This window comes from Lithobates pipiens, unplaced genomic scaffold (genome assembly GCF_037356315.1).
Source record: "Lithobates pipiens isolate NorthernLeopardFrog02 unplaced genomic scaffold, aLitPip1_a1.2 Scaffold_1, whole genome shotgun sequence".
Taxonomy (NCBI): Eukaryota; Metazoa; Chordata; class Amphibia; order Anura; family Ranidae; genus Lithobates; species Lithobates pipiens.
In genome coordinates, this window is record NW_027507685.1 from 169,203,823 (window position 1) to 169,217,366 (window position 13,544).

General features: G+C 44.9%; 1 protein-coding gene across 2 annotated transcripts in view; it reads left to right on the top strand.

The window, feature by feature from the left end:
- The window catches only part of LOC143978518 (deoxyribonuclease-1-like), a 59,721-nt gene that overhangs the window by 19,526 nt on the left and 26,651 nt on the right, over nt 1-13,544 (top strand). For both annotated transcript variants that reach the window (XM_077478859.1, XM_077478858.1), the window contains exon 6: nt 7,237-7,349. In XM_077478859.1, coding sequence (XP_077334985.1) covers nt 7,237-7,349 — 113 coding nt within the window. The remainder of the gene's footprint in view (nt 1-7,236; nt 7,350-13,544) is intronic.

Genomic DNA, 13,544 nt, shown 5'->3' on the forward strand with positions numbered 1-13,544 from the left:
TATGGACAGGTGATGGGTGGATCGTGGTCTGGGATTACTGACCCGCCATTCCAGAGCATCAAACAGAGTGCAATGCAGAGGAACTACTTGTAAAGTTGGAACTGTAGTAGGGAGCAAGAGACGCTTAAGGCGATGCCTCATCTGTAGTGCCGCCTCCTGTCCAGTGATCCCAACTGCACTCCACCTCTTAATCTGGGTAGCGGTCTCCAGAGTGGTGCCAGCAGCAGGAAAGAAGAGATCTTCAGGTCAGTGTGAAGCAATACCCCGGGCATAGTAGTATAGGGCTGCTTTCACACTGGGAAACATTCCTGCGGGTACGCTGTGGTTAGCCATAGACTTCAAATATATCCTGCGGGTTTGGTGCACTTTCTGTATGCAGGACTTTTGGTTTTAAGAAAGTGCACCACACCTGCAGAATATAATTTACGTCTATGGAAAAGCGCAGCTAACCCAGGAAAGTCGCAGATGCCAGTGGTGCAGGTAAACCGCAGCACATGAGTGGGAAAGTAGCCTTAGGCTGGGTTCACACTATTCCGAATTGGATGTGCTTTACCTGCTTAGTAAAGTCCAGGGCCCTTCGAGGCCTAATGGTGACCTCCAGAGTTAGGGATAGCCACCATCCTTCCGTGTAGAGTGGGTTGCAAGGCATAGTGAGTGTAAAGTAAGATGAATGGGTGGGCGCCAAACACTTTCAGAACGCAAAAAGATATTTATTGCCTCTTAAAGTGGTTATAAACTCTATACAAGCACTTTTACCTACAGGCAAGCCTATATTGAGGCTCACTTGAAGGTGCTGGAAATATTTCCTAAACCTGCACGGTTTAGGAGATACTTACAATATATGCGTGTGCCAACGTCATCGGCGCATGCACACTTTAGAAAGGGCACGTATGTGACATGGCATGACTGGCATGCGTGGGAGTGATGTCACATGCATCTAGCCAGTCACAGAGCCGGAGTATGCGGCCCCAGAAGGAAGATGGGTGAAGATGGACGCTTCCAGCCAGCGAGGACAGCAGTGACATCGCAGGCTTCCTTTTCAAGTGACACATAATAGGTTACTATATGATGCATAGTAGTCCACTATGCTTTACCTTTGCAGGGAAATAAAGAGGAAGTAAAACCCATCAGGGTTTATTTCCTCTTTAAAGAGGAAGTAAACCCTGATGAGTTTACTTCCTCTTTCATTCCCTGCAAAGGTAAAGCATAATGGACTACTATGCATCGCATCCATTATGTGTCACTTACCTGACACAGGAGCCAGCGATGTCACCGCTGTCCCCTGTAGTCCGCCGCATCCATCTTCTTGGTGGGTCTCGCTGCTCCGCCACTGTCATTCGGCGAAGCCGCGATGATGTCCCTCCCGCGCATGAGCACGGGAGCCGCCACACACCGTTGACGGGTGCCGCGCTCAGTGCACCTGCGCGCCGCTGTCTACGGTGCATGCTCCGTAGACAGCGGTGCCTGTCTTTCGGCAAATATCTCCTAAACCGTGTAGGTTTAGGAGATATTTCTTGGACCTACAGGTAAGCCTTAATCTAGGCTTACCTGTAGGTCAAAGTGTATTGTAAGGGTTTACAACCACTTTAACAAGAACTGTAGGAGAGGGTTAGGGCCAAGACACCCTTAAGTAGATGCAATGTTAATTGGCAGACTCCGAGACTTCTATAGGTAGACAGCTATACAGGTGAAGGCCTCCAGCCGGACACCACTTCTGTATAGGTAGGACCGATATCTCCTATGGCAACAAGTTTGTAGTAGTCACTAATGGCAATTAAAGTCAACTATTTGCAACATGAACGGTTCTTAGTTTACCCCACCATCACTCATTGTGGGTTTTCACTCAATGAGCTCCCAGTCTCTCTCACTAGTCTTCAGATCCACTAGCCACTGGATCTCCTGAGCTCTTCCACTTTAGCACTCAGTATTTTCCTCAAGCGTCACCCCTAATTCCCTGCTGGGTCCCTGGCTTGGCACTCACAGATACTCCTCAAGTTTCACCTTTGCTGTCCCGCTGGGTCCCTAGCTTGGCATTTGCTGAAGTTTTCCCACTTCTTCACCGTCCCCGGCTGGCGAGAAGTCTGCTCTAGTACTTGCCTCAGCTTACTCACAGTGGTCTCCAGTAACAAGGTGGATGATCCCTTAGTGGCGACAGATTCTCCTCTACCTCTGACCACAACTGGTTCCCCGGCCGGCAGAACCGTTACTTCTGGTTGGACTACAAACCCGCAGTCCCAACCCTACGCTTCTTTTTCTGCTTCTGGATAGGCCCTCAGACAGCCTGGCAGCCAGATGTCCCTGGGATAGGCCTTAGGTTTCTGGCCCAGGGCAATGACATGTCCACCCAGACAGCCACCCGGGTGGCACAGAACCCCGATCACCTGACTCCACCCAAATAAATAGGCTCTCCCAGCAGGCTAAGGGACCCATAAAATCCCTGCCCATTGGCTGAGATACCCCATTCATTCATAATCTGTATTTGCTATGCCCTTGTCTTACCCAATGTCACCAGCTACCAGGCCACCTAGTGATAGGAGAGAGAAGTGTCATGTCAGGACACTGTGCTGGTTCACACATCTGCAGGGCGGTCGCGGAGCGCACAGCAGAAGAGTCCTCTGCGTCCATCTTCGTTTCAGGTCTGAATTCAGCCAAAAATAGTGACCAAATTCAGACCAGAAACTGTGAACGGTGTTGCACCGGACCTCCTGCTGTGACCTGCAGCCGCACATAGTGTGAACTCAGCCTTATAGGAGGCTCAGAACAGTAATAGTTCATTTGCAGTTTGGGGGTGGCAAAACCTTGAAGTCAAGACATGTTTTTATCACCCCCATCCCAAATGCACCCCCCTTTAGCTGCAGTGGCCAGGGGTGTTCACACCAGCAGCAGGAGTTTTACTCCCTGCCATGGTTGGTGGGTGTAGCACCTGCCGAGCATGACCCATTCAAAGTGAATGAGGCCACTTTGCAAGTTCCCTGCAACCTTGTGCACTACAGCAAACAAGGGGTTAAAGTTTGTGTTGCTTTCTCACCACCTAATTTAACCCCCAGGACCCCACAGAAGCATGCAGTTGCAGGGCACTTGCAGTGTGGCCCCATTTACTTGAATAGGTCACGATTCGATTGGCAGGTGGTGGCACCCACCAAAAGCAGCAGGGGCCTTAATTTCTGCTGCAGCATGTGTACGCCTTTGGTTAGCAAAAAGGCAGCTAAAGGGTGTAGGAATTGGGGAAGGTAAAACCCTGACTCAACTGCAGAGTTTTACCCCCCCCCAAAATGTATATGTGAACAAGCCCTAATGGTGTCGCTGCTGAATGCAACCAAGGGCGTGTTCACAGGTACTGCTGCTCCTCTGAAAAGCGATCCGAGTGTGTTTGATAGATGGTGAGGAGGCAATATTTAAACCCATGATTGCCGTGCAATGCATGTGATTGCGAAACTATAGTACGACAATTAGAGGTTTAAATCATCAATGTGAGCAGGAGAAACTGTGCCCGGTGATCTTTGACTTCTCCCATGTTGTTCAGGTAGATCTCCGCCTCTTTAAGGTTGCCTACCCCAGGTCTACACATACACTTTTTTACAAAAGTATTGGGACACCTGCCTCTACACACACATGAACTTTAATGGCATCCCAGTCTTAGTCCGTAGGTTTCAATATTGAGTTGGCCCACTCTTTGCAGCTATAACAGCTTCAACTCTTCTGGGAACGCTGTCCACAAGGTTTAGGAGTGTGTCTATGGGAATATTTGACCATTCTTCCAAAAGCACATTTGTGAGGTCAGGCACTGATGTTGGATGAGAAGGCCTGGCTCGCAGTCTCCGCTCTAATTCATCCCATAGGTGTTCAATCGGGTTGAAGTCAGGACAGGCCAGTCAAATTCCTCCACCCCAAACTCACTCATCCAAGTCTTTATAGACCTTGCTTTGTGCACTGGTGCACAGTCATGTTGGAACAGGAAGGGGCCATCCCTGAACTGTTCCCACAAAGTTGGGAACATGAAATTGTCCAAAATGTCTTGGTATGCTGACGCCTTAAGATTTCCCTTCACTGGAACTAAGGGGCCAAGCGCAACCCCTGAAAAACAATCCCATAACTCCCAACTGTCCCTGATTTGGAGCAATGTCCTTCATTCCTCCTCATTTGTCCCTCATTTTAGTCTGATCTATATAGTTGTATATAAAATGCACTTTTTATCTATCAAAAAGTGTTTCCCAGTGCTAAACCTTTCATTTGATTTCTAAATTGCTGTATTTGTAAATTTCAAAAGCCAATATAAAGGAATAGTAGTGGTAAAAAACCACTTGTAGGTTTAACCAATCTTGTTTTTTTGTACAATTCTCCTTTAAGGGGGTGTGGCAAGGGGTATGTCCTATGCCTGCATCCTTTTGCTGATAGATGTCTCTCATTCCCATGTCAAAAAGTTGGGAGGTGTGTAATCCCACACCATAATCCCCCCTCCACCAAATGATTTGGACCAGTGCACAAAGCAAGGTCCATAAAGACATGGATGAGCGAGTTTGAGGTGGAGGAACTTGACTGGCCTGCACAGAATCCTGACCTCAACTTGATAGAACACCTTTGAGATGAATTAGAGTGGAGACTGTGAGCCAGGCCTTCTCCTCCAACATCAGTGTCTGACCTCACAAATGTGCTTCTGGAAGAATGGTCAAACATTCCCATAGACACACTCCTAAACCTTGTGGACAGCCTTCCCAGAAGAGATGAAGCTGTTATAGCTCCAAAGGGTGGGCCAACTCAATATTGAACCCTACGCGGACAAAGACTGGGATGCCATTAAAGTTCATGTGCGTGTAAAGGCAGGCGGACCAATACTTTTGGGATGCCTGCCTTTACATGCACATATACACACATAATAAATATATATTATAATTCACGATTTATGTAGCGCCAACAGTTTATGCAGCATTTACAATGTATAGGGGGGACAACACAATTACAGTACAATACAAAAGGTACAGGAGGGCCCTGCTCATAGAGCTTACATTCTAAAGGGAGGGGGTGGTACAAAAGGTAATAGCTGCAGAGAATGATTTCATGGGGGTGTCATACACATTATATATATATATATATATATATATATATATATATATATATATATATATATATATATATATATATATATATATATAATATAATCGCTAGTACAGGATATATAGTGTACATGGTTGGTTTAAATCTCCTATAAACGTTCTGCAACAAGGGAATTTATGTCCATTGTCATACTAGGAGTTTCCACATGGTGGGGCTGTAATCTAAGCAATCACCGGCATGACATTTGCTTGTAGAGTATCACGGTTAAATCACGGCACGGCACATGCATGATGATGACAGCATAATGGCAAAGAATGTTCGCACGATCATAGAAGTGGGAGGAAGGCGGGGGTGATAACAATGTCTGCTCATCTATTATTTTATTATTATTTTGCATTTATGAAAATCTCACATGCCTCCAAACAATCGGAAATGATTCCCTTCCATTAAAGTCGGTGAAGTCTCAGTCTATTAACCATTCCTATTAGAAAAAAAAAAAAGTCTCTTTTACTTTATATAACTGGCCACTTAATCCTTGTTTTTCTCAAGATGTAAAAAGCTGCATTAAATGGGATTATAGAAATCTGGGATTAAAGAGCAATTGCGGCTCTTGATGGGAGAAAATTAAAGTGAAAATAGAGCAATCTGCAACTTTACACCAAATAAAAAAGATATTGATATATATATATATATATATATATATATATATATATATATATATATATATATCTCTATCTCTCTATCTCTATCTATCTCTCTCTATGTTGTTTTTTCCTGTAGTTTATAAATTGCATTTAGATATCCCGTGTAAAAATCTAAACCTCCAGTCTTGGGCTGCCTTCACACCTGAGCGTAGCGTTTTTTTCAGTTTTTTTTTTTTGCACGTTTTTATTGCACGATTTTGAGCTTTGGAGGTTTTTCTAATTAACCACTTCAATAAATCGGGCACTTACCCCCCTTCCTGTGCAGGCCAATTTTCAGTTTTCAGAGCTGTTGCTGTTTAAAAACGACAATTGCGCGGTCATGCTACACTGTACTCAAACAGAATTTTTTTCCCACAAGTAGAGCTTTCTTTTGGTGGTATTGGATCACCTCTGGGGGTTTTTCATTTTTGCTAAACAAATAAAAAAAAAAGACAGAAACAAAGAAAAGTCAGTTATAAAATTTTATAAATAAGTAAGTTTCTTCCTTCACTGATGGGCACTGATAAGATGGCACTTATGGGCACTGATGAGGTGGCTCTGATGTTGGGCACTCATAGGTAGCACTGATAGGCGACACTGATGGATACTTATGGGTGGCACTGAAGGGCACTAATAGTTGGCACCAATGAGCACTGGTGGCCGCTGATAGGTGGCACTGATGGGCATCACTGATATGGAGGCACTGGCAGGCGCTGCTGATGGGCACTGATTGGCAGACCCCCCCGTCAGGAGAGCTGTCTATCGGTTCTCCTCTACTCGCGTCTGTCAGAGGCAAGTGAGGAAAAGCTGATACATGCTTGATCACATGGGAAAGAGCCTCCATCAGAGGCTCTTTACCGAGATTAGTGTTGTGATGTGTCAGAATGACACACAGCACCACCGATCGGTGCACGCCAGCTTGTTATCCTGATCACATCATATGAGGTCTGGTCAGGATAACACAGCCACTTTGCATGCGTCATATTGCTATAAATCCATCTGTAATCACAGCATTTGATGGTCCTGAGAAAAAAAATAAAAAAGGATTAACTCCACCTCCATGGGAGGCATCCCCGCGACTGCCATGTTTTTGCTTTGACGTCACTGGGTGGCTCGCCCTTGATTATATAGGAGCCGTCATTGCGAAATGGCTAAACGGCTGCAGTCAGTGGGACACCCCTCATAGGGGCGGGGGGTATGTTCAGCTCATCCCTATCAGCCTTAAAATTATTCTGTTCTAAAAATACGGGTCTTTTTATACCAAAATGCCTCAGCATACACAGCCATTGATGGCATTAATGTTTCTAATATGTGTAATTCCTAAGATCGTTATTGCTATCTAGTGGCCATAATGCGGTATTTTACTGAAATACTTCCATCAGGAAAATACTGCATTATGGGCTCTAGATGGCGCTGATGGTTATATCTTTTTTATAACTATTTTTCCAGCAGTTCTGAGTATCACTAATTGTTTTCTCAATTTTTTATTTTTTTTTCTCAGAGGTGAAAGACTTTGCTCTGGCCGTCGTTCACACCAGCCCTGACTATGCTGTGCGGGAGGTGGATGCCCTCTTTGACGTGTGGGAAGATGCTAAGCAACGGCTACTAATGGAGGTCCACTTTTCATTATTACATTATTTTTTAGTTATTCATCCCTTGCATTCTTTGCATTACAACATGGGAAGGGGGGGGGGGGGGATTGTAAATGACATCCACATTAATACCACATGGAACATGACAGCCTCATATATTAAAGTAGGAGTTGTACACAGAAGGACTATGTTGCCTTCCCCTATTCTGGAGAGCAGGGGCACAAAGGAGCGCCCGGGGGGGCAGCACACGCGTTCTGTTTTAAATCTTCCTGGCAGTTCTCAGAGTCTGACATCTTTAGTCTCTTGTATTCAGAGGCAGTTCTGTCTTTCAGATTTCTTCCAAGAGCATCCGCTGGGCCCCCTCTTAATATTTCCTGTGTCCCCCGTTGCTATAGCTAAGACACAAGGTGACTGCTGAGCTGTTTCAAGCAGCTGTTTCACCATCCCACAAAAAAAAAAAAAAAAAAAGACGTGTTTTTTTTCAAAAATACGCTGTATCATTGCTCGCCAGATTTCTTTGGATACATGCAAACAGAATAAGGCTCACGCTCTTTATTTGAACCATTTTCCTCTATAGGACTGCAGAGTCAGCAAAGAGTCCCAGGCAGAGGGACTGAGTCTAGTCTTTTTAAGGGTTCCTCCATGTTATATAGTGCCTCGAAAAAGTATTCATACCCCTTTTTGTCACGTTAGACCAACACAAACACATTTTCGTTTTTGGTTGTATCACATAAAATCCCAATAAAAAAAGTGGCACATAATTGTGAAGTGGAAGGAAAATGATAAATGGTTTTCATCATTTTCTACAAATAAACGTGAAAAGTGAAGCATGAATTTGTATTCAGCCCCCTTTACTCCGATACACCTAAATAAAATCTTGTGGAACCAATTGCCTTCAGAAGTCACCTAATTAGTAAAGTATAAATACAGCTGTTCTGTGAAGCCCTCAGACATTTGTTAGAGAATGTTAGTGAACAAAACAGCATTATGAAGGCCAAGGAACACACCAGAGAGGTCAGAGATAACGTTGTGGAGAAGTTTAAAGCAGGGTTAGATTATAAAAAAAAAAAAAACATTCCAAGCTTCCCAACATCTCATGGAGCACTGTTTAATCCATCACCCGAAAATGGAAAGAGTATGGCACAACTGAAAACCTACCAAGACATGACCGTCCACCTAAACTGACAGGCCGGGCAAGAAGAGCATTCATCAGAGAAGCAGCCAAGAGGTTCATTGTAACCCTGGAGGAGCTGCAGATATCCACAGCTCAGGTGGGAGAATCTGTCCACAGGACAACTATTAGTCGTGCTCTCCACAAATCTGACCTTTATAGAAGAGTGGCAAGAAGAAAGGCATTGTTGAAAGAAAGCCATAAGAAGTCCCTTTGCAGTTTGTGAGAAGCCATGTGGGGGACACAGCAAACATGAGGAAGAAGTTGCTCTGGTCAGATGAGACCAAAACTGAACCATTTGGCCTAAAAACAAAACACTATGTGTTGCAGAAAACTAACACTGCAAATCACCCTGAACACGCCATGCCCACCGTGAAACATGGTGGTGCAGTATCATGTTATGAGGAGGCTTTTCTACCGCAGGGACAGGGAAGCTGGTCACAGTTGATGGGAAGATGGATGGAGCCAAATACAGGGCAATCTTAAATGGCGCCTCTTTCTTTACCTTTAGAGTTCTGAGGTGCTCGTGGATCGCATCGGCTTCTGACGTCACCGGTCCACGGGCACCTCAGACCTCTCCTCTGTATTACTATCTGAGCCACAGAGTGTACAGAGCCGACGGATGGCTTTCTATGGGTTCTTGAGTCACACAGCCTGTTGAATCAGCTAGCAAGGAGACGCACCGCTGCAGGATTTTCTTTATGCTGATCGTTTTTAACCTCAACGTGAGTGTTTTTATTTATTGTACCATTAAGCTTCTACAATTCTTACTTAGAAGTCACCTCTTTCTTTAACCTTTTTCTACATGTTTTTGGAGCGTGCTTCTGCTATCCTGAAGAGGTCTGCCCTGAGTTATGGAGCATTTCTTCTTCACCGCTGGATATCACCATCCATCTTGCACGTTTGTGCGCTCTCCTATCCACACCCATTACAATAACACAGACTCACGTCTGGCATCATTTGAAGTACAGTTTGCGCCAGAACCACCCCCATTTCCATTCTAAGAAGAAAACCTGTTAGAGTCTGTAAAAGACTTGAGACTGGGGCGGAGGTTCACCTTCCAGCAGGACAACGACCCTAAACATACAGCCAGAGCTATAATGGAATGGTTTAGATCAAAGCATATTCATGTGTTAGAATGGCCCAACCAAAGTCCAGACCTAAATCCAATTGAGAATCTGTGGCTAGACTTGAAAATTGCTGTTCACAGACGCTCTTCATCCGACAGAGCTTGGGCTATTTTGCAAAGAAGAATGGGCAAAAATATCACTCTCTAGATGTGCAAAGCTGGTAGAGACATCCCCAAAAAAGACTTGCAGCTGTAATTGCAGTGAAAAGGGGGTTCTACAAAGTATTGACTCTCTGAATACAAATGTACCCCACACTTTTCACATATTTATTTGTAAAACATTTTGAAAACCATTTATCATTTTTCTTCCACTTCACAATTATGTGCCACTTTGTGTTGGTCTATCACATAAAATCCCAATAAAAATTTACGTTTTTGGCTGTAACATGACAAAATGTGGAAAATTTCAATGGGTATGAATACTTTTTCAAGGCACTGTAAATGTTAAGGAAGGTTTACAACTAATAATGAGATCTGCTAGCAGAGTACAGATAAGGTTGATTATTGTCAACATACAGCGATCAGCCATAGCGTTAAGATCACCCACCATACCCTGTTGAGATGTGGATTCCACTAGACCTTTGAAGGAAGTCATGGGTGCTTAACCTGTGGCCCTCCAGTTGTGGAACTTCAAGCCCCATGAGGCATTGCAAGCTGCTAACAGTTACAAGCATGACTCCCAAAGACACAGGCATGATGGGACTTGTAGTTCCACAACAGCTAGAAGGCCACAGGTTAAGCACCTATGCTTTAAAGTGTTACTAAACCCACAACAGTAAAATCAGTCTGTATATGCAGTAAAGCATGTTTGTTATACTCACTGTGAAACCTAAGAGGTTAATCCTCTGGATTGTGTAAAAAGACTGTTTGATTCTGTCTTCTCTGATCCTCCCCTTCTTTTACTGTCCCCAATTCATCTCCTGATAGTACAAAGCCTTGGGGGCACTCTGCATATGCTCAGTTTGGTGTGTAATGCTAAAGAGTGGTTTTATTTTTTTTCTTGGGAGCGTGCAGGTGATCAGCACAGGGCCAATCAGCACTCTCCAGACAGAGGGTCAGGGGTCCTGTAGCCTCATAGGACAGTCAGAGTAGTATGAAAACTCCTCCTACAAGCTTTAACCGGACACTGATAGAACTCACAAGACTGCTATATACTGCTGATGAGAAAACGTATTTAGCAGTTTATATTTACTAAAATAATTGCATTTCCATGTTCTATGTGCCATGGGAGACCAGAGATAGTGACTGCAGGCTCCTGGGTTTAGTAACACTTTAAGTCCTGTAAGTTGGTAAGTGGGGCCTCCATGGTTCAGACTTGTTTTTCCAGCACATCCCACAGATGCTCGAATGGACTGAGATCTTTAGAATTCGGAGGCCAAGTCATTACCTCCAGCTCATTGTTCTGTTGCTCAAAACTCAAACCATTCTTGAATTCATTAGACCAAGCCACCTTCTTCCATTGCTCTGTGTTCCAGTTATGATGCTCCATGCTAAAAATGTTAAGAAAGGTTGTAGTTGGCAACTGAATATGAGATGTGCCAGCACAGTACAGACAAGGTTCATTATTGTCAACATACATGGATCAGCCATAATATTATGACCGCCTACCATAACTTGGTGAGATGTGGATTCCACTAGACTTTTGAAGGTATGCCGTGGTATCTGGCACCAAGCTAATCCTTTAAGTGATGTAAGTTGTGAGATGGGGCCTCCATGGACTGGACTTGTTTTTCCAGCACATGCCACAGATGCTCAATCGATTGAGATATGGAGAATTTAGAAGTCAACACCTCCAACTCGTTGTGCTCCTATAACCATTCTTGAATTCATCAGACCAGGCCACTTTCTTATTCAATTGTTCTGTGGTCCAGTTTTGATGCTCACGTGCCCATTGCAGTCACTTTTGGCTGTGGACATAGATCAACATGGGAACCCTGACCAGTCTTCAGCTATGCAGCCCCATATACCAGAAACTGCTCTGTGTGTTCTTACACCTTTCTAAACAGCATTAACTTTTTCAGCAGTTTAAGCTACAGTAGGTCTTCTATTGCATCGGACTATACGGACCAACCTTCCCACCTAAATCAATGAGCCTTGGCCTCCCATGACCCTGTCGCCGGTTCACCAATTCTCCATCCTTGGACCACGTTTTGTCGGTCTTGACCACTGCAGATTGGGAACATCCCACAAGAGCTTCAGTTTTGGAGATGCTCTGATCAAGTCGTCTTGCCATTACAATTTCATTATCAGTTGTGAACTATAACCTTTTTAACATGGAGATACCCTTGAAAAAACATTCAGGTTTTGGGGGACCCCACTAATAATTACTGTATCTGCAGCATATGGCATGTTAGCATGAACAGCAAGTTGAGATACAATAAATAAAAGAATCAGGAATGTGGCCTACTTAGTGTATTTGACACCCAGGACTGATCTATCTGGCAAAAGTTATTTTCAGTAATCTCCAACCATGCCTCCACAGTCTCCAGCCATACCCGCCCAATCTTCAATCGTGCCTGCCCAGACTACAACCATACCTCTCCAATCTCCAACCGTACCTGCCCAGTCTCCATCTATACCTTCCCAATCTCCAACCAAACCCTGCCTAGTCTCCAACCAAGCCTGCCCAATCTCCAACTATACCTACCCAGTGTCACGTACCTGATGGTTGAGCCTGACGTGCAGCAGGAAGCCCTCGCGTACAAACCCGACTCAGGGACAACCAATGCTATGAACAGTGGCCACAAGAGCCAAGTGGTGTAAGCCCTTGTATACACGGTCGGAGAATCCGTCGGAATGTGTCCTATCGGACCGTGTCGTCGGATAATCCGACTGTGTGTGGTATGCATCAGACTGATTCCGTCAGAATATCCGTCGGACCCAATTTTCCAATATGTTGGAAATATTTCCCGACCAACTGGGCCGGTCGGACATACTCCGATCATGTGTAGAGAATTTTGTTCGGACCAAGTGCCACGCATGCTCAGATCAAATTCCTACATCAAAGCTATTGTCAGCTCAGCAGACAGGAAGCAGGAAACAGGAAGCTGGTAGATGCAGAGCTGTGGGGACACTAGATGCGTGGTCAGACAAGTCAGGTTCGGTAATAGATAATCAAACAGACACAAACGGCAGCTAGAGAATCATCAGGATACAGGCAAAGGTTCAGCAATAGGATATCAGTCAATATAGAGCGTGGTGTAAAGTTTGGGGGTTGTTTAGCTCAAGTGTAGCACCCGCTAGCGAGAACTGTCCACACAAATGTTTCCTTTTCAGTGCTTGTTGGCCCACTTTTATTAAAGAAAATCAAAGTTCCACAAATGAAAACAAAAGTCGTTTCCCTCGCAGGGGGTTTTCACCGCCAGCAACAAATAAAAGGATATTCAGCCTCCTGGCTTACACATGCAGCATTGCACACAAAAATACAGAGCCACCTGGCTCTCTTCAGCAGCAGACGCACCATTGCTCAGGCTCCCACATGGAGCTCTCCTGACTACTGTCAGCAACCTCAGACTCGGGTCACTGGCTTTCACAGTGCAGCCTGCACTCCCTGGCTACTTCAGTGCACACCTGCACTCTCTGGGTTCTCCCTTGCAAGCCTGGACTCTTCAGGAGGGTGGAGCCCAGAACCATGGTCCTGACTCTACTATCAGGCCCATACACGCCTGAACAATCAGTGTGCCAGTGGGTCTCAAAACCCGGACCCAGGACTGGGGATTTCATCCCACCTGGATCTCTAAAAAATCCCCGGTCTCCAGGTCCCAAAGCAGACTTTTCGAAATAAAGAGGAAACTGAAAAGCCAGTTTCCTCTTAAACAAGCAAATACCCTGGAGCCCCTCAACCTGCCTGGTTGAGAATCCTGGACCAATACACTGGTGGGTTACCACACTACCACAGTGGTTACAAGGCAAGCCGG